This window comes from Ictalurus furcatus, chromosome 2, assembly GCF_023375685.1.
Source record: "Ictalurus furcatus strain D&B chromosome 2, Billie_1.0, whole genome shotgun sequence".
NCBI classification, from domain to species: domain Eukaryota; kingdom Metazoa; phylum Chordata; class Actinopteri; order Siluriformes; family Ictaluridae; genus Ictalurus; species Ictalurus furcatus.
Window position 1 is genome coordinate 22,630,766 of NC_071256.1, and position 22,336 is coordinate 22,653,101.

A 22,336-nucleotide genomic window follows, 5' to 3' on the forward strand; every position below is an offset into this window, starting at 1 on the left:
TATACACTGAGCTGATCGATAATGGACGAATCGCAGGTTTTGAGACAGCTGATAGACATCGATCCCCCTCGTTAATTCCTGATCGTTATGATGAATCAGCAAACGGAACAAAAACAAAAAAAGAAGGAGAAGCTCGCAGCCTCTGAAACAATGGAATCCGATCGGAGTGTAAATCGCTGATTAACCTTCAGCTGATCACATCGGGAAGAACGGAAAACGCCATGGCAATATCTGACACAACTACCCGTGTCCTTCCCCCCCCCCCCCCCCACACACACACACACACACACACACCATAATCTGACAAACACCTGATTAAAGCAGCTACCGGTCAAGCTCAGCTTTCTGTATTTTTAACCCCGAATAAAGCAAGAGGCAGCCTACCTGATGGCGCTCTTTATAAACAGGAGCGTCGATTGGATTTGATGAAACAGCAGCGCTCGTGTGCTGCGCGTGTGCATGAGCTAGCAAACTAACGCGCCGATCCGGTTACACATTTCTCTCGACCACGAGCCCCCTAGCTGTCACTACACACGCTCGTGATTTCGATTCCAGAGCAGATGCACTTCGCCGCCTCCCGCCCGCTCGCGCTGAACGAATGGATAAAGGGAATCCCCCGCAACCTCCTGCAACTGCTACAGTACCCAGCTCCGTAAATCCTGTCGCTTCCAAATGGAAGCGCTTCGTTTAGGGATGAATCAGCTACATTTAGTGAAGCAGGTGGAACGCGCGCGCGGCAGCTGGGTATAGATGGCAGCGCGCGTGCACACTCAGCAGTTAACAATGCGCCGCTTCTTCTTCTGCTTCTTCTTTCGATGTGCGACTTGGTTTGACTCACCCGCGTGAGAGAAGATGCTCCAGTAGTCTGACTCCCGGCTCTGGGGAGAAATGGGAGACACCAGGTCCGCTCGGGATGCCAAGCGCGTGCATATGATGTGTTGTCTTTTTTTTCTTCTTCTTTCTTTCTTTTTTTTTGATGGAGACCCGTTGTTGTCCCTCTTGCTGATTTCCCTTTCTCTTGTTTCGATGCCAGACGTCATATGATGTTTGGTCACGTGGGTTCATTCATGAAAGACTATACGCACCCGGCTAATTTAAAGGAGTGAATAGTAGAGCAAACAGACACCAGACCGTTCACATCAGTCAGTTCATGCTGTCATTGCGTGGTGGAAATACGGAAGCCGTGCAGTGTTGCGTTCATACTAGAGAGTGGAATTTCTGTTAGGCTAAGCAAATATGAATCAGCATGCTTTTCTGAAGTGCCTTGTTGTTCGGTCGAGACTTAAAACTTGAATGTGAAAAATCATGGTATTCACAGCATCGAAATACATTCACCGGCCATTTTAATAGGAACAGCTGTGCACCTGTTCATTCATCCAATTATCCAGTCAGCCAATCGTGTGGCAGCAGCGCGTGAGCTTCATGATTTGATGCACTGAGTTGCTGCTAAATCATTGTCTGATTGGATAATTGCATGAATGAGCATGTGTACAGGTGTTCCTATTGAGTGTAATACTCCCAACACATCTGTATTTATTTGTTTTAAATGAACCTAAATGAATAGGATGAACTCAGGTGCATACTGGGACATAAAGTAGCCTAAATTGGGGCAGTTTGAAGTATGAAGTTGACCTGGTAAGTGAAAGGTAAAACTTGTGTTCACCCCTTGCAGTGGAATTGCTTGATAGAAATAATATGACTTAATTCACATATAAGGGGTTGTAGATATCATTAAACAGAAATTTGACCTCAAAAAGCTTGGGTTAGGAAAAATGTGGGGGTTTTTTCATAATGTTATAATATTGTCTTGGTTATTTTTATATTTTATATATTTATAATGCACACATAGAATGTGCTACTGTAACAAAATAGCATAAAATTAGTTCAAATCATATTAAAACCACTGACAGGTGAAGTTAATAACATTGATTATCTCGTTACAGTGGCACCTGTCAAGGGGTGGGATATATTAGGCAGAAAGTAATCAATGAGTTCTCAAAGGTAATGTGTAAAATGAGAGAAAATGGGCAAGCATAAGGATCTGAGCGACTTTGACAAGGGCCAAATTGTGATGGTTGGTCAACTGGGTCAGAGCATCTCCAAAACGCCAGGTCTTGTGGGATGTTCCTGGTATGCAGTGCTTAGTACCTACAAAAAGTGGTCCAAGGAAGGACTACTAGTGAACAGGCGGCAGGGTCATGAGCATCCAAGGCTAGCCCATCTGGTCCAATCCCACAGAAGAGCTTCTGCAGCAAACATTCCTGAAGAAGGTAATGCTGGCTATGATAGAAAGGTGTCAGAACATCGTAGCTTGCTGTGGATGGGGCTGCGTAGCAGCAGACCAGTCAGAGTGCCCATGCTGACCCCTATCCACCGCCAAAAGCACCTACAATGGGTACACAAGCATCAGAACTGGACCATGGAGCAATGGAAGAAGTTGGGCTGGTCTGATAAATCATGTTTTCTTTTACATAATGTGTATGGCTGCGTCACCTGGGGAAGAGATGGCACCAGGATGCACTATGGGAAGAAGGCAAGCTGGCAGAGGCAGTGTGATGCTCTGGGCTATGTTCTGCTCAGAAACCTTGTTAATTTAGCATGTACCACCTACCTAAACATTGTTGCAGACCAAGTACACCCCTTCATGGCAATAGTGTTCCCTAATGGCAGTGGCCTCTTTCAGTAGGATAATGCTTCCTGCCACACTGCAAAAATCGTTCAGTAATGCTTTGAGGAACATGACAAAGAGTTCAAGATGACTTGGCCCCCAAATTCCCCAGACCTCAATCCAATCGAGCATCTGTGGGACATGCTGGACAAACAAGTCTGATCCATGGAGGCCCCAACTTGCAGCTCACAGGACATAAAGGATCTGTTGCTAATGTCTTGGTGCCTTTTGAAATTTATACATTTTATATACATATTTATTTTATAAACATATTTTATATTTTATTTTCCAGATATTCCATGATTGATTTTCCATGGACATGGTTTGGTAATTTAGTACAGCGCAGTTTTGGTTAATTGGGACAGACTTAAAATACAATAAGTGGAGAGAGTAAAAGTGAATTATTATAATGGATGCATGAATCAATGCATGAAGCATAGGGATAACGTAAACTGGGAAATAGAGAAAGATACTTAGGCCTAAAACTTAGTGTGCAGAGAGATTTTTACTGTGTACTATATCCATTTAATTTTTGATATTGATGGGAAGGTTTTTTAAAATCATGTATTATGCTGCTTTCAGTGGGAATTTTTTAACTGTGCTGTTTACTTAATCTGTTTATACTGATTTTTAATTTAATTTAATTTAATTTAATTTAATTTTTATTTATTTATTTATTACTTAATTTATTGTTTGTTTTTAGAAAATACTGGTTATGAATTTGGAAAATACTAAAGATTTTCTGAACCCTGTTAATGTTGCCAATGCTGTAAGAAATGAATTATACAAAGTTACTTAGGCCAACATTTTTAATATTTAGTAAATTTTAGTCTGCAGTGTTACTACAATATTAGAATAGGTTGATGAATTTGGAGATGTTTTTCAAGCCTTGTTATTGAAGTTTGATTTATTTAATGATCTGGTAAGTTTGACTACATTCACTTGTGCAAAAATCTGTTTTGTGTGGTTGAGTTTTCACATACTTACATAAATTTAGTTTTGGATATCTCTTGTGCCTATTGAACCTTGAAATTAAATGTGTATTCTTTTGATCATTAGTCAAAAAAAAAAACAACACAAACATGTTTTTTAGACCTTAGCAAATAGACCTACATTCAACCATTCATTCTGTTTAGTAAAATGTTATTTTATTTTTTTTTCATATGTAAAATAAGAAAATTTATGAATGTCACCATTAGCTGCACAAAAAAGAAACACACACATTTTATAAAATTATGCTAAAAAGGCTTAATATAAAAATGAATATAATATAATATAAAAATGAAGAGTACATAAATCAGATTTCCTTTATATTCTTTTGCATAAGCTTAATATTTGATTGACTACATCCTGTTTCGGAAGGACATTCAACACTAAAAATAAACTAACACAATGCAAATGTTAAAGGGTACTTTATTACAGTACATCAAATACATAACTATTCTGCAATAAAACTACATGTTATCTACTCCTTAATACAAAATCTATATTTTAATTAGGCTATACAAAAGATAATCCTATGTTTCCAGTATAAATGCTGCATTTCTGAGGGTTACCTATCATGTCTCAAGACAGAAATCCAGGAAACATCCTTGAAAAAAAACAATCATCAAAACCATCATCAAACAATCCATTTTACAGAATGCTCATAAAAAGTAAACATTTTAAGAAGGAAGAGTATTGCAGTCATGATAAGCTTATATCTTAATATGGGGTAAAGCATTAATGACCAACACTGTCAGCAAGGCTACAAGTAAAAAACAACAACACAACTGTATCAACAGACAGAAGAAGCACACATTATCATACATGTACATTGACAGACCCTTTAATCCTAGCAATCTTTTCAAATCTGTTGCTGAATAGTTGATGGTTAAGTTCTTTGTTCAAGGGCCCAATCATGGCTCTCTCACAATGCTAAAATGCAGAATCTTCATCAAAACTTATGACTCATTTCCACATCTCATTTTAAAGAACACTAAAAGGCTCTTTGTTTTCCATGCATCATGGAATTGAAGTAAAACATTCTTGACTAGATATTGATATTAAAATATTACCAAAATTCCATGGCCATTATTAAGAGTTCAGTTTGCATGGATGTCATTTTGTTTGCTAAAACATTATAATTCACTGAATATAAGGATATTTCTGTAATGAGTTTGTTCATTTCCTTGTTTTTCAGCGAACTATAGCCTCTCGTTGGGTTAGAATTTCACTACTTTCTTTCTGTGACGTTGTATGCTACAGGACCTCTGAATGTAAAGCCTAGATAGAAGGTGACATTCTCATTGCCATGGGGCACTGAGTGTACATAAAGAGGATGAACCGGGAACTTTTTCATCTTCGGGCCCTCAAGGTACACAGTTCCATCCTCAGTCCAGCCAGTCACACGTTTGAGCACTCCAGCAATTTCTGGCGTTTTCCACAATTCCCCTCTGAACCATTTCATACGCTTTTCTGAAACTGTTGGAAGTTTTGTGAGACTTTCAATCTTACTCTTGTGGACAAATTTATCATATCCAACTCCATTTCCCAGGAAGAAGTGGGTGTAAATCCTCCTCCTTCTGTGAGGGATATCCTTCATTTTGGTCCAGTATGTTTGCTGGAGGAATCTGAGTGTAGACAAAACGATTTCATATTTGTCTTCCTTTTCACGATCAGTGTCATGCTCCTCTGGCCAAAACAACAAGACGCATAAAAACAGAGCACTTGACAGGCATCTTGACTTGTCATGAGGGAAAAGGTGGCTGAGTTTTTGCAGATCACTTAGGGCAGCCAGTTTAGGTGACCTGGCTGAGACTGCGCTTAAAGCAAAATGTGATGCTATGTAGTTGACCAGATCTATTTGATGCATTTTGGCACACATTGGATTCTTTGGATATAGTGAAATTATGTCCTCCAAAATTTTGACCTTGTCCTTTTCTTTCTGGTCAAGGATGGAAAAGACTGTTGTGATGTTTCCCCCACCAAGCCTGTAAATAATCATGCGTTTAATGAAAGGAGTCATATTAGCTGGATTAGATTGAAATTGACTAGGCACTGTGCTGAGGGAAGCCTCGCTGAAAAACTTGCCATAAACAGAAGACTTGGTTACCAACCAATGCTTTGGGTGAGTTACTGTCATCTCACAGCTTACAGAGGTTTCTTCCTCATCTGTATTTAAGTCTGTCTGGAAATAACTCAAATCTTCTGATACCCACTCCAATGCTCCCCGCATTGTGGCCTGAAGTTGTTTTATTTTGCAGTGAAAGTGTTCCCATGGTTTTTCAACCTCTTGGGGTATGTGGTCTGTGAGAAGATATTTCAGACATTCAGAACGACCATCATACTTGTTTGAAAACACTTGAAGTGAAGAAATTAACTTCAACAAGCTGCATCCCACTTCTACAACTGCAAAGAATCCTGAATTGTTCATTGATTCAGTATCTGCAACTGCTGCCTTCTCACATTCTTGGAAGCATTCAATGGCTTTAAGTGCTGTTTCAATTGCATCTGCTGTGTTCTCTGCTGTTTTGCGAGTCTTTTCCATGGCTTTGCATTTCGTTGTGAACCATCTTCTGTACACCTGGCCTTTGGTGTCAAGAATGTAGGAGTTGTTAGGCATTTTTTGTGCTGCAATGTCTGCCCAACGTACTGCATCTTCAAATCTCTCATGTCTATAACTGAGACGAGCTAGCTGCTGAGCAAATAATGCATCCTTGTTGAATCTTTTGTATGCTTCATTGAGAAGCTCAATTGCTTTTTCTGGCTTTTCATTTTCTCTTACATGTTCAATGAGGGGAGAGAAAAAGCTGTCCGATTCATCACCTTTGCTAATCCTGTAGCGTCTCATGAACAATGCACGAAGGAACTTCATGTAATCTTCTTTCCCAAATCTGTGTTCAAAGAGTACATCATTGTGGAGAAGATCAAGTGCAAGGTCACTTTGTTGTTGTCTGTCAACTGTCAAAAGCTGATGGAGAATTTCCTTTGCAACAAGTGGATGAATGATTCTGATTGATTTAATGTGGGTCCTTTCATCTCTCAAATGTATAAAGACCAGTTTAGCCTGCTCACTCAGACAACCCTCAAATGCATGTTGTCGAAATCTGTCCACGTGGATGGATAAAGGAAGAAGGGCTTCACAATGTGACTGAGAAATGAAAGAGTTCTGAACATAGGTGTTGAGCAGAGCTACATAGCGAGTGAGTTGAGTAACAACAGATGCATGATCAATGTCTTGTAGTAAATGCCTTACAAATTGCTTTACATATTCGGCAATGATCTGATGTTCAAATTCCTCACTCATCAAAATGAATGTCAGGATGAACTCTGGCTGGAACTGTCGCTCAAGTTTTCGCCGTTTACCTGCAAATTGTCTTTTCTCTTCTACTGAAAGTTTGTGAGTCACTGAGACATTTAGTAGGGGTGACCCCTTACACAGTTTCTCTGGAGTGTAGGATCGTCTACAGCTGAGAAGAATGAAGCATGGTATTCCCTGTGCAATTTTCTTGGTGTAGACAGCTACTTCTAATTCATTCTTCAAGTCTTCCAAATACTCTTTGTCACAATCCTCAACAAGTAAGAGTACAGGTAAGCATTTCTGTGGATCCTTTTCCTCATACTCCCGAAGTTTAACAGCATGCTCTGCAACTGTGCCAGCAGAGTAAGATGATTTCACCACTGCACACCTTAGCTCCTTTCTTTGGTTCCAAAGAACCTGCCTTGCTACTGTACTTCCACCACTGCCCGGATGATGGTATATATTGATGTTATCAATGGGCATCTGATCTAAACTCCATTTTAGAATGTCCCCCAGACGACTGGTCACTTCATGGTAAGCATCTCTTTGAATCATCTCCCCAACAAACTTTTTCTCTGCGAGCCAAAAGTTCATCCATGTCACTTTTCCTCCAAGGTAAAACTGTCTCTCAATTTCTTCTTTCTCCGAGTCAATAAACTCGGGACTGGTGTCGTCACACTGGTTGACACCTAAAATCTCCAAGGAACACATCCTTTCCTCCTCACATGTCTCAAGACAGCATTCCCCTTTGACATAAACAGCTAAGTGCTTGGTTGTACGGGTGGTGTTTGTCTGGACTCTCTGGAGAGTTGCATTGATGTGGCTCATTTTCATCCCTATGACACTTGAAAGGTTTACAGTTTCACTGTCACAGGATCCAAGAGCAAATGCCTCCCATTTTTGAAAGTTCTCCACTGATTCTGAGATGCATATGATGTCTTCATGACCCTCCATGTCAGTGAAAAACTCATAAAATGTGTTCAGAAGAGGTGTCTCAACAGGAGAGGTGAGAAGGAAGATCACAAGAAATGTTCCTTTGGGTAAGATATCCTTGCAGATCACTGAAACACAATCCTTGAGGAATGTCCTCCTTGTTTTAGACCAAGTATTTTCATCACAAGGAATCTCATTACCTTTGAAATCACTTCGTCCATTACAAAATATCCAACTTATTTGTTCAAACAAATGGAGGTGGCTCTCAAATTCTCTGATGCTCATGCCACTTGGAATTTTGTAGTTTTGCATGAAATGAAGGTTCACTGCGTGGTGCTTAACATATTCATGACATAACCCAGACACCATGGAATCTGGGTCAAAGTCAAAAACACAGAATATCTTCATGTTTAGTAAGAAACCAATGTGGTTTAGATCTTCCTTTGGAAACTTGTTTGTGACAAGTATGTACCATTTCTCCTTTTCCATTAGTTTCTTCCCACTTGTTACAAGCATGATGAGTTTTCTTCCAAGGTCTTGGCAAAGGCCTGGGCTTGTGAAACAGTGTGCTTGCTCTGCTTCTTCTCTTTGAGCATCTCTGACATGGACTACTTGGTAAAATTCATTTGTTTCAACAACTGGTTCTGTTTTGGAGCCAACTCTGCGATAAATTGTTCCTTTTTCATATTCAACTTTATTGGACTTCTCTTTGAAGTTGGGCAAGCGGACAGAAAAAACCCTATTCCGCACGATGCTCACGGAAGGTACAATGTCAACTTCAACTACATAGTGTTGATCTGTGCTATTTGGGTCAACTACCAGAATGAACTCAGGTGGTCGAATACACTGCCTTACAAGCTCACTGTCAGAGATTGAGAAACTCCTTTCAATGTGGTCCAGCGCATCAACATACATGTCCTTTTCCTTAATGGGAATGCCAATGATTTCACCATGCACATAGCCAGAATTTTCCCGACTGTCCATTATACCAAAGTGTATTGTGCCATTTGATCTAATGTTTATGCATCCCATGGCAAATTTTAAAACTTCCCTTGCCAGCTTTGCTTGAAGTCTTTGGCGGTCTAAAGTAGCAGCAGTAGTAAATGCCTTGTACTCATGACATGGTGTTATAAGATCAATGACACCTGTTTCAGGGTGAAGAACATTGTGCTTCACATATGTATAGTCAATACCCGTTTTACCAAAAGGTCGTGGCTTTGAATCCCTTTTTGTTGTTGGAACAATCAAAGAATCCTCTTTCTCTCCTTTCTGTGGACTGCTTGTTATTGAGATAGTCTTGGTGGATGTTGCTCCTTGATCATCGTTTTCAGCAGTCCTTTCAGGTGTATTATTCTTCTGCTTTTGGGCCTTTTGTAAAGTTATAACTAACTCATTTCTTTTCTTAATTATCAGAAGTGCTGGGCCAGATTTCATTCCAGTCTCTTTTTTCAGAAATTCCTCTGTGAGTTCAAGGAGTATTTGGCCATCTACTTCCTCTTCATTAAGTTTTTTTATGTAATTTTCTTTCACTCCTATTGAGGTTAACCAGTTGCTTACCATGGACTCTGTCCATTTTTCAACTGGAGTGCTGTAAAGGTCTTCTGTAGGGAAATAATAAATCAAATCACAACAAGGTCTGACCAAAAGCTTTTTCCAAAGAAATGCTTATTCTCAAATCTTAATACTTGCCCATTATCTCTTCTGCACAGTCAGTATGCTCCAAGATTCACCTCAAGGCACCTAAAATATAATATATAGATAATATACAGTTACATAATATATTATACAAAAAATATACAGTATAATTGGTTATATAAAATAGGTATCTTTTAAAATTTTGATGTGACACAGTAGTGGACTATATCCATGCTTAATCCTGATTAATGATCAGTCCATCAGCTAGATGCTTGTATTATGAACAATTCATTTCATCCTATTGTTCATTAGTTTAAGTGAACTGGAGTTTTTGAGTTTTGGGTTGTTATTTAATATACATTTCAGCAAAACTAAGAGATTTGTTTTTCATTACTTTTTCATATTTTTTCTTGTTGCTCTTACTTGTAGAACAATGGGCCTCATTTATCAAGCTGGTTACGAATGGATTTATTTGTAAATTGTTCATAGGAGTATTTACATTTGGTAATTTGGTATTAATTAAAATGTTGTAATTTCAGAAAACCTTTTGTATACTCCTAGGTGTGTAACTAATGTAAACCTCACCTGAACTGCTTCAAATCAAATAATTTGCTACGGGTGTACATTTTATGTGTCCAAGCACAGAAGTTAGACATACTCGAATTTTCCTTCTTTTCTTATTAGTTTGATTCACTATAAATGCTAAAACATGATGGGGAGCAAAGACAGTAGGATGTTGGAGGGCGCATAATCCTCCATGCTACTTGGTGGTGACATGCATTTGCATGATATGACATGAAATCTACCAGTATTGGGCTATCCATCTTTTCCCAGAGAAACCAATAAGCGCCGCTATGATGGTTTCTAACTTGTGTTGTACTGTTATCCTGTTCCTGTTTCTATAGGAACCCTTATTAAAACTGGCTAGAGAGATCGATTAAATTAATTAAACAGAAACATTGGCTGCCACAACAGCAGCAATAAACTAGAAATTCCTGGAAAATACTTGTTTTTTGCACCAAAAAAGTGTCCGGCGCTGCATGCCTTGCATTCTATGCCAAAGATTGACGAGAGGAAAGGAGCATGGCTTGTTGCATTGAAGTTAATATACCATCAAAGAAAGTACATGTGTGCTCTTATCATTTTGCGGACAAACCCCGATCCGGGTCTGTATCTAGGATATGCACCCTCACCGGTTACCAAGCAGCGAAAGCTAATTACCCAAGATGGGTGTTTAGCCTGGCTAACTTTCTGACTGGGCTCTGCCTCTGCTTTCAAAACAATATAGTCACCATGTTTCCTGTACAAAACCTGGTTTGTTTTATTGCTGTGCAGGTAATTATATGCTTCTGTGCTTTTGTAATTTCAGATTTCTTCGCCATCAACGCCTTCAGAGAAAACGACATAGTTAATTATATCAATGAGGCAAACCTCGGGCCTTAGCTTCATGTCATCTGCCCAGTCATTAAACTTTGACTGGAGAGGAAGCACTGTCAAAAGATGCTCAATGCAACACTATAAAGTGTCAGCACTATGGCGCCATATGTTTTTTAAAGCCATTTTCACAAGTTTAACGTCACATTATCAACTAGGAACGTACGCTAATCTGAGTGGAGACTGGAAATGTAAAACAGGCTTCTGGTGTGAGCCAGGCGAGACGTCTGCGTTCAGGAAAAAGGTGGATAGTAAGTAACGTTTACATGTTCAATTTACTATTAAAATTATAGCGCACAAAATTTCCCACTTTCTTATCTTCTCATTTGATTTGTATGGATATATTAGAGAACAGAGAGAAATTATGTAAAACACCACAGGGAAGAGAATCACTTTTTAGTACTTTTATGGGTAGACAAACATAAAACAACTTAAAAACAACTTTTTCCATAAAGTGGCAGGACGTTACAATGCAAACACAGTTTGACTGTTACATGTTCACACTCAGGTTTTTGAACAAACGTGTATTATTGAAGAAATGTTTGTCAAATGGTGGTAGTAGGGAAGAAAAGGCCAGCTATAAGACTAAACCGCACACAAAACTGTGTGGAAAACATTTTTGTTGTTTTTGTTCTTGATGATGATGTTGGTGTTTTCTCATTTCCTCATTAGTAAGACGCTTTAGATAAAAGCATCTGCTAAATGGAAAAAATGTAAATAGGTGTGTGTGTGTGTGTGTGTGTGTGTGTGTGTGTAGAATCATCACACACTAGCAACAGTGACCTCTATGGATAAAGAAACGCCAGATCAGCAAAGAAACAAACAAACAAACAAGAATAGTAATACTGTATAACTAATCATTTAAATAGCTTTCAAAAAGGACTTTCTTCCCTTTAGCGTCTCTAAATATATATATAAACTGAACACATCTGATATCACAGCATTAATTGTAGCCCACTGAAAGACAAAACAAATCCTAAAATGGTCTTTTCTGTTCATTAAGATACGCTTAGCAGTTATAACAGAGAAACTAGACAACAGACAATGCACTTTCCGTCCAATAAACTAATCGCTCTGTCTGTTTCACTCACTGCACAGGATTTTTAAATATATATATATACTTAATTATAATTCACAGACTATTACGCATGTCAAATTATTTTACATGTATTTCTAATATTTTCCACTAAATTGGCTACATGAGCATTTGTGAAGAATCGCTTGTTTTTTCCGTAAGGAAGTGCCTTTTTTTTTTTTTTTAGGTAAAAAGCTAACTGCGAGTTCTGCCAAGTTAACTTTCTCCACAAAAGCTTTGCAGTAGTTTTACAAATAACAGGGAAAAAAACAAAAAAACAACAACAACAACAAACAAAAACGGACTTACTGCAGGTAATAAACTGCAGCGGTTGTTTTTAATGGCGACGTACATTTTCTTCATAAACTCCAACTCCTCTTCCGGTCCATTTGGAGCTGAAACTGTCCGACGGGAGAAAACTGGCTGTTATTCCGTCTCACAATTACATCGCATGATAATCCCACCTTCATCAACAGATTTCTGCGTTTTCTGTAGTTTGATGTAATCTTGTACTGGCGAAGATGAAGGGAGCAAGCTGTATCACGTTTGAAGTCCCGCCCTTTACACAGCGCACTCGGAACTCAAGAAGCAGACTTTCATTTACGTGAAAGTGAAAGTTATTGGCGAAGAGTAACAAGCCTTGAGCTAACCTGCTTCCTCACACCTCCAGGGTTGGGGGTTTGATTTCCACCTCCTCCTGTGTGTTTCCTCCGGGTACTCCAGTTTCCTCCCCCAGTCCAAAGACATGTATTGTAGGCTGATTGGCGTGTCCAAAGTGTCCGTAGTGTATGAATGGGTGTGTGAATGTGTGTGTGTGCCCTGTGATGGATTGGCACCCCATCCAGGGTGTACCCCACCTTCTGCCCGATGCTCCCTGGGATAGGCTCCAGATTCCCCGTGACCCAGTAGGATAAGCGGTATAGAAAATGTATGGATGGGTGTTTTAATCGGGCAGGTGAACATACCAGAAACACTGTTTTCAGTAGGTAATAATAGGGTATATTGCGAGCTATTTATTAGTTAATCAGTTGCTAGGTAGATTAGTTGCTGTAGCCACCTGAATGGGGTCTGAGGCTCCAGGTGTTCTGGAAACAATAGGGGTCTGTCAACTTTTATATATTATATATTATTAGATATTAATATATTATTGCTGGTTATTATTTAATTATTGACTAAATGACTGGTCACCAAACTGAGTGGATAAATAAATAAATAACCTTTAAACAAGCATAAATTATGTCAGTTTGAATGTACTGCAATTTACTAAAAGTAGTAGCAGTATGGGATGGCATGGTGGTGCAGAGGGTAGTACTGCCACCTCCACACTCCAGGATCTGAAGTTCAATACTGAGCTTGGATTCATTCAATTCGATTCAATTTTATTTGTATAGCGCTTTTAATAATGGACACTGTCACAAAGCAGCTTTATGGAAATATGTCAATTAAAAATTTATAAATGAGCAAGCCAGAGCGAAGAGTGGCAAGGAAAAACTCCCTGAGATAATATAAGGAAGAGGAACCAGACTCAAAAGATGACCCTTCCTCATCTTGGTGACAATGAATAGTACAATTATAAATAGTTCCCTTCTATAACTGTGTACTACATGGTCAAAAAGTGCAATTGTGTAATCAGGAAATTCATTATAGTTTTCAGATGAAGTCTATTTTTTTGAAGTTATCAATTGTTCACTGATGGAGACTTGAGTGCAAAACTGTTTGTGGCAGTTGCAGTCGTAAAGCTATCATAGCAATTGCAGTCCAAAGGTTTGTAAATGGTACAATCGTCAGTAAACTCATTGATCTTTAGACTGTCCTTGTGAGGTCATCATCAGCAACAGTGATTTTCAAGTGATGAGTACTCAACTAGAAGTTGGGCATCAGGGAGGATCAGGCAGGTCCAGTGAGCAGAAGCGGTGTAACGTGTAACTCGTGTAGGATTACTGTCTGTGAAGAGTTTCACATCTTCTCCCTGCTTTTGTGTGCATTTTCTCGAGGTTTTCCATTTTCCTTCCACTGTCCAAAAAACAAACAAAGAAACAAAAAACCCATGCAGGTTGGTGGCTATGCTAAATTACCCCCCCTTCCGCCCCCCACCCCCCACCACCCCACTAGGTGTGAATGATTGCCCAGTAATTGACTGGCGTCCAATCCTGGGTGAATTCTCCTGTCTTGTGCCAAGTGTTCCCATGATAGGCTTTAGATCTACCACAACTCCGAGCAGGATAAATCAGTTGCTGAAGATGAATGAATGAATGAATAGTGAAAGTATTTTGAATCTCTTTAAATGTTAACACAGTGTAATCGATTTGACTTCTGTTGGTGGAAAGTTCACAAATAAAACCCTACTGTTAGTTCTGGCAATCAGTTGCATTCCACTACACTCACTTCGCAAGGAAGACACACATCTTGCATACATCAAGAGACAATCCCTTCAGTCCTGCTGAATTTTTTCACCTGAGAAGTGAAGTGTATCTCAGGTCCATCACAGGGCACCATGCACACTTACTACAACATCCAGACACTCATCAAGATGCATTATAATAATCTAACTAGAGGTATCAAAAGCACAATCTAGTATGTCTGCATCATGTTACACACACACACAATAAATAAATAAATAAATAAACAAACAAACAAACAAACATACATACACATACACACACACACAGCAGTGTTTTCTAGATGAAAAAATGCTGTTCTAGTTTATGAGTTTCAAATGAGAGTCTGGAGTTAATAAGGTCTTTCACTGCAGCACACGATGTAACTGAAAGGCCATCCAGAGTTCCTACATAATCAGAAAGCTTACTTCTAGATGCCTGTGGCACTAGTAGAAGTATTTTTCCTTACACATTCATTAACTTAACTTAGGCTGGTGTCTGTCACCTGGTTTTGCTAAAAACATGCAGCTGTGTCATCAGCATAGCAGTGGAAGCTAATACCATGTTCATATTTAAAATAAATAAATAAATGAATAAGTTCACCCAGAGGTACCATATTGGAAAAAGTAGGCCCTAGAACTGGAATAAGTTTGACCATACTGAAATATTGAGGATGCTTTACTACCTCTACCACTAATTCAGCAACCACTGATGCAGCATTCCACTGCTGCATCTGAATGTTAGGGCCCATGGTACACAGGCCATGTACAGTCTTCAGTGACAATTGCTCTGCAAATGGTGTTTATCTTCCAAGATCATAAGATCTTGGCCTTTCTTCAGGGCTTGCTGAACAACAGCAAGTTGCAGTCTACCTTGAGGGTGCATGTGGAAGATATGACAACACACTGCAGCAGCATAGAGGTCATCTCTCTGGGGTTCTATAGACTTATTACTGGTATTCTACAGGGTGCAAGGCAACACCTTCTCCCACTATGCCCTGCAACGGACACCCCCCTTGCGTTGTCTTCGGAAATGGCCTTCCTGCTAGCAATCACTTTAGATAAGAAAGTTGACCATTGTATGTTCTGGCAATAAGCTTGCTTTATATGAATTTGTAACCAAATATCTCTGGAGTTTGTAGCCTTCAGTGATAGTGAGCCAGCAAAACACTGCTTGATGCGTGTCTTGTACAATTTTATTTGCAGCAGATGGCAGGCATTAGATGTTTAGATAACCTGGTTTCTAAACGTTGGTTTACATTTAGGGAAAAATGACTACATATTGAAATCTGTTGTGATTTTTTTCTGTTGTCACCTTTGGTTATTTGTTGGTTTATAGATGTTGGTGAGGACCACACAGTTGTTATTTTGGCCCTGATAAATAAAAACAGAAAATTGAAGGAGGCTGTACTTTCTTTTCCCCAACACTGTATAGCCAGACTTTCACTGGTTCAGTTTCAGACATTAGGTTGAAAATGCTTTATTTAGGAGTTGAGCATTGTACAATAGCAGCTTTTAACAATAAAAAAAAAGAGATTTAATCATGTTCTTGGAATTCTTTCAACTTGTGTAAAATAAAAATAAAAATTAAATAAATTAATATACCCCATGGACATTCACAAACAAATTTGTACATATAAAGTTAAATGTGTGGCTATTGTTCCCATTTAATGCATTAAAACCGGGAGAATATGGTCTACAATTAATTTTGGACCTGCATTCACTTAATCTGTGCTTGAAAGTGGCCCAAGTGTGCATACATTCAATGGCAGGGGAGGGAATGAGAACTAATTTGACTACTTGATCTATATTCTTTAGACCTGATAACTGTTTTTGTAAAAGTCACATATAAAAATTTCTGTCTAAAATGTTTTAACGGCCATAGATAAAATTAAAAAGAACATTTGATTTATATCAGTTATGTAATGTGTCGACATATAAACTGTACAACATAATTTGCCATGACAGCTGATAAGCTATGATGATAAAAACGGAAATGCATATCATAATATGAATATTCCAGTTCCCTTTGGATACAACTGAGGTCAGCAGCAGCATAGCAACAGGCAGGAACGGTTATCTTCCCCTGACTTCACACAGCCAAGACACAGAACAGCGGGTTTAAAAAGGCACACTGGCCACACTGACTGATTATCACCAATCAAGATATGTACAAAAAAAAAAAAAAAAAAAAATATATATATATATATATATATATATATATATATATATATATATATATATATATATATATATATATATATATATATATATATATATTTATATTTAACAGGAAGGTCTCTGACTGACTAATCACTGACATTACACAGTAGAATAACTCTTGGCAACTTTAAGAGATCAATACAAATAGTCCTCACCTCATGCATGTGCAAGCATCACAGTTTCAGCCTTTACAAAAGAGTTGTTATAATAATAATAAAAAAAATCTTCAGCTTCTTATTATAATACCATGGTCCAAATACCAGGATCAAATCCAGTCTAGCCTAGCTTCACCAGGAACTAGGCAGCTCTGAAAAGAGCCATTTTCTCTTAAATGGGTAAGGCACTTTGAGATGGGATGGCACCTCACCTAAGTAACACAGCTCGGGCACTGCAGGCCTGGACTGTACCAACTCAGAGAGATGTGTCCATTCAGAATAGAAAAACCACCGACCCCATTCTTCTATAGCGCAGTGTCTTCTTTTCTGGATGGCATGGAGAAGGCATTTTGCTCCTGCTGCACATGCTCAGTGTGTACAGGCAATATTGGAGAATCTGATGGTTGGGAAAAATTTGCGTCTAATGGCAGTTCTGTGGGTTCTGAATGTGTGGCTGTAGATGGGACGTCTTGACTTGACTCTGGGGGTTTGGGCTCAGGCTGTGTGTTAATGGTCCGTGAAGGCAACTCTGAGCTGTGGTAGTAGGGCAGAAATGGGCGCTCGTGGGCACACAACCGCATGGCTATGTGTGTGTGGAGCAGCAGCTGGGGAAAGCGGGATGTGAAGTAGGAGATAAAGTCATCTGGAATGGAGCCCAGTGTCTCCCTAACCTCCTCAGGTAACTCACGGTAATGGTGCTTCTGTTGAAGAAAAGAAAAAAAAAAAAAAGCAAAATTTGCTTAAGAGGAATGTGTTAATGATGAGTCTTTATTAGTCACATATACATTACAGCACAGTGAAATTCTTTTTTTCTTCGCATATCCCAACATGTTAGGAGGTTGGGGTCAGAGAGCAGGGTCAGCCATGATATGGCACCCATGGAGCAGAGAGGGTGAAGGGCCTTGCTCAAGGGCCTAATGTACAGTACATTGCAAAAGTATTCACCCCCTTGGCATGTTTCCTATTTTGTTGCATTACAATCTGTAATTTAAATGGATTTTTATTTGGATTTCATGTAATGGACACAAAATAGTCCAAATTGGTGAAGTGAAATGGAAAAAGAAAAAAAAATTTTTTTAAAAAGCCGTACACTCCACATAGTTGGGCTTTACGGAAGAGTGGCGAGAAAAAAAGCCATTGCTTAAAGAAAAAAAAATAAGCAAACACGTTTGCTGTTCACCAAAAGGCATGTGGGAGACTCCCCAAACATATGGAAGAAGGTACTTTGGTCAGATGAGCTTTTTGGGCATCAAGGAAAAATGCTATGTCTGGCACAAACTCAACACCTCTCATCACCCTGAGAACACCATCCCCACAGTGAAGCATGGTGGTGGCAGCATTATGACATGGGGATGTTTTCCCATCGGCAATGATTGGGAAACTGGTCAGAATTGAAGGAATGATGGATGGTACTAAATACAGGGAAATTCTTGAAGGAAACCTGTTTGAAACGGAGGTTCACCTTCCAGCAGGACAATGGTTGCTAAAGCAACACTCAAGTGGTTTAAGGGGAAACATTTAAATGTCTTGGAATGTCCTAGTCAAAGCCCAGACCTCAATCTAATTGAGAATCTGTGGTATGACTTAAAGACTGCTGTACACCAGCGGAACCCATCCAACTTGAAGGAGCTGGAGCAGTTTTGCCTTGAAGAATCGGCAAAAATCCCAGTGGCTAGATGTTCCAAGCTTATAGAGACGTACCCCAAGAGACTTGCAGCTGTAATTGCTGCAAAAGGTGGCTATACAAAGTATTGACTTTGGAGGAGGTGAATAGTTATGCACATTCAAGTTTTCTGTTTTTTTTTTCTTATTTCTTGTATGTTTCACAATAAAAAATATTTTGCATCTTCAAAGTGGTAGGCATTTTGTGTAAATCAAATGATACAAACCCCCAAAAAATTCATTTTAATTCCAGGTTGTAAGGCAACAAAATATGAAAAATGCCAAGAGGGGTGAATAATTTCACAAGGCACTGTTAAGTGATGATGAAAGCTATCTTGATAAAAGTTACAGTTACAGGAAATAAATAATGTTATGCAAATAAACACAGTTGCATTCTCAATTGTGTGCTGTTAGCCATGAAAGAATTTGTCAAAGATTCCTTTACTCTGAAATTAAAAATGACAAATAATGTATTTACACAGGGGTGATAAAAAGCAATAAAGTAAAGGAATACAATTATTCTGCTTGTTTTTTATTTGTACACATGAGCAATGGAAATGCAGGTCCCCAGTAGGTATGTAAAAGCAGACTCGCCTTGTTTCTCATGGCACGCAGAAGATCTCGAACAGAGCCGCCTTTGTAGGAGCGAAATTTGCGGAGATCTGTAAAAGGAATGCTACGATAAGTTTACAATAAAATATTTTCACAGGAAAGATTCTGCAAATACCAGCAAAGACGGGTCTACTAAAGACTTACTGTGGACAGATACATATTTACAATTAATTCATGTAACATCATTTCATTTATCAAGAGTAAAGCAATGCACAGGGGTAAGAAGTACCATGCATAACTAGAAATGCCTAATCTCAAACCCACACCTGTTTAGAAATGCCTAATCTCAAACCCACACCTGTTTAGAAATGCCTAATCTCAAACCCACACCTGTTTAGAAATGCCTAATCTCAAACCCACACCTGTTTAGAAATGCCTAATCTCAAACCCACACCTGTTTGTAAAGGCACTGTTATATGCTCCCTCCAGTCTCCTTTCACCACGACCCGCCCTCCTCTTTCCAACTGCCTCACGATTGGTCCATCTAGTGGCTCCTTCTCTATCCGGTCACTCACGTCCTAGGAGAAAGAGATGGCCTAATGTCATGCATTGGGTTTACGTTCCAATGAGTGCCATAAAATATCAATATTCATAGCACCAGATCTTCTGTATTAACAAATCAGTAATCTTATCAATTCTGTATCAATCCTACTAAATATGGTCCTTTACATTGTAATGTAGTTTGAACATCTAAAATGAGCTCTTTCCCCTTTAAACATATTTTTTATATAAAATTTATGAAAGTAAGATGCAAAGTCTGCAGAAAAACACTGTCAAGTTCTCCAAGATGCTGATTTCCTTATATATTCCTATAGAAATGTGGATTGTGGAATGAATTCGTTAAACAGAAAGAAAAAAAAAAACCCAAACAAACATTGATCTAGTAACATATCTTGCAAGAAGAAAATCTCCCTGAAATTTACCTTGCTGTTGCTCCACTGAAAATCCTTTTGTAATTATTCAGCACATTCCACATTCCTAAAGAGAATAAAATGTTGCACTGGTTTTGCTGTTCAGTACCTGAAAGAACTGCAGCTGTTTTTCAAGGCTCCAGAAAAAGGGATGCTTGAGCACACGTTCTGCTGACGGCCTCTTCTCGGGCTCCATGCTCAGCATCTGCTCTATCAGGTTCATGGCCACTATGTCTTCTGCAAAAGACCAAAGTTCATCTCTTGATGCAATCATAGAACACGATTTTCTTTGTTGAGAGTACAGAATTTAACCTCATTTATCATAATGACTTCTTGTTTATTTCGATGAGCAAAAGTAATGAATATGCACAGGAAATGATAGCCATACCATGCTTGTCTGGCTGCAAGTGATCTAGTGAATAGACTCCCAGGAGAATGTTAGCTTGCCGCTGCAGGGACTTTCCAAATGGATGACAGCCCTGCGACACCACGTAGTAAAACACACAGCCGGCAGAAAAGATGTCCACTTTGCATGTCTGGAAATGAGAAAAGCCATGGATGACTGAAGTTAGTCATTATATTACATGACTTTATACCACAGTGCTCCAGAATGCTTAATTCTGATTGGTCAGAAAGTGTTGGTCAGTCTTATATAACAGCAGCTCTGTCTGTAGCTCTGGCTTCAAGGTATATGTTAATGTGCTTATTCTCTTGCGAAACCATTTCTGTAGTAATGACTTACAAAGGGACCTTCAACATAAACGGACTAAAAAAAAAAATGTGTGCGATATGATGAAAGTTTTCTGTGAGGAGACGTTTACTTGGCATTTTTGAAAAGACTCTCCATTGTCAATTTTCTAACAGTAAGAAGTAAAGCTGTAACTAAGCATTCCACCACAGGACAGACAGCTTTGTTCTTTCTCGGTAACATGACAAGATGTTTTTTTTTTTTTTTGTCTTAACTTCAAGAGAGAGAAAGAGAGAGGCTGGTAAGGGATCAACTGATCCCTGAACAGGATCTAAAGTGTTATGTGGACAGGTAAAAATATACGTTGTGTTGAGCTTGTAATAGTTGGTGATATTTGCGGTACAAGTGGTATAAGAGGAACAAAACACTTAAATGAAATATAAAACATACAACATGCTGGCACTGTAAAATAACCCTGAAGGTGGTACATGTCATTTTAAATATAGTAGTATTAGTCATAATTCTAAGTGCCTGAACTTGCTTGACTGGCTTTTAATTGCACACACAATTGACACTTGTGTGTGTGTGTGTATAAATAATCATCATAAAACATATCTTCAGATGTGACTAGCAGTCATTTATAATGCAAACCAAAATACAAGTGGAATTTATGCTGACACTGCACTATGAAAACACCTTGTACTTAGTAAATAAGAAATTCTCATTCGGATTCTAGCCTTGAATAAAATTTCTACCACAAGTAAAGTTCAGACACTTCCAGTACTCCTGAAAGCATACCAGACCAGTGTCTATCTGCAGCCCTCTAATGACCTAGAGACATAGGTGCATCTCCAAAATCTCCATCTGTTCAAGTCCATAACGATGTGGTAACACCCCTAAAACTTCCCCCTTATATACACTGAACTTTATCTAAAATCATAATATATAATCATGTCATGTAGCGGGAAATGAAAGTGTTTGTAAATGAATAAACACATATGTGGCTTTTCTGGCTTCTATCGCATGTGTAAGTGAACTGTGTTGTAAATACACGTGGCCCAACATCGTCTAAAAATTAAGTGGTGTCATGCGTCAGCAATCCCCAATTTTGTTGATCACTCATAGAACAGATACACTACATTAGGTTAAAAAATGCTGGCAAAGTATTGTGTATTGTATTGTACTTGGCCTGCTTACTGCACCTGGTGCCACAGACTTGGTATCTGTTTGAAGGTATTCTCTGGCCAATATTCAAATCTGATACAAATGTGTTTGCCATCACTCACTGGGTTGTGCTTGGCATCTTCACTAAGAACTTCAGGTGCTATCCACCCCTCAGTGCCAGGAACACCAGACCTCCTGCTGAAACTGTGTCTGCCTGCAGCCAGTTTCTTACACAGACCAAAGTCCGAGATCATGGCACGAACACGCCCATGGGCATTCGGCATGGATACCAGGATGTTGTGTGGCTTCAGATCTCTGTGAACTACAGAAAAACAAAGGACGAGTCTAGAGGAAGTAAAACCTAGAATTTACTGCATCACACCCGCATAAACATGAAAATTCCAGGTCACACAAGAAATCTGAAAGTAAATGGTATTTAAATGGTAAAACACTGAATATAACTTAAAATACACATAGCAAGATATAATCTATTACCTTATTCCTGAATGTTCACTGA

At 38.9% G+C, this 22,336-nt stretch overlaps 2 protein-coding genes across 3 annotated transcripts in view; both read right to left on the reverse strand.

Annotated features, from left to right (window-relative positions):
• Nucleotides 1–4,063: 4,063 nt before the first annotated feature.
• On the reverse strand, nt 4,064–13,034 carry samd9l (sterile alpha motif domain containing 9 like). 2 transcript variants are annotated; one of them, XM_053653479.1, is made up of 3 exons: nt 12,380–13,034; nt 9,573–9,623; nt 4,064–9,484 (listed from the first exon to the last, which is right to left on the reverse strand). In XM_053653479.1, exons 2-3 carry the CDS (start codon nt 9,574–9,576, stop codon nt 4,884–4,886), a joined length of 4,605 nt encoding a protein of 1,534 aa, XP_053509454.1. In that variant the 5' UTR covers nt 9,577–9,623; nt 12,380–13,034; the 3' UTR covers nt 4,064–4,883. The 2 variants fall into 2 exon arrangements, with proteins under 2 accessions (XP_053509454.1, XP_053509447.1); XM_053653472.1 differs by having other exon boundaries at nt 12,337–13,033.
• Nucleotides 13,035–16,670: 3,636 nt separating this feature from the next.
• The window catches only part of LOC128625304 (serine/threonine-protein kinase/endoribonuclease IRE1-like), a 31,816-nt gene continuing 26,150 nt past the window's right edge, over nt 16,671–22,336 (reverse strand). The window contains exons 17-22 of the mRNA XM_053653508.1: nt 21,942–22,141; nt 20,356–20,503; nt 20,077–20,204; nt 19,451–19,574; nt 19,039–19,106; nt 16,671–17,483 (exon numbers count right to left, since the gene is read on the reverse strand). Coding sequence (XP_053509483.1) covers nt 17,088–17,483; nt 19,039–19,106; nt 19,451–19,574; nt 20,077–20,204; nt 20,356–20,503; nt 21,942–22,141 — 1,064 coding nt within the window. The 3' untranslated portion in view covers nt 16,671–17,087. The remainder of the gene's footprint in view (nt 17,484–19,038; nt 19,107–19,450; nt 19,575–20,076; nt 20,205–20,355; nt 20,504–21,941; nt 22,142–22,336) is intronic.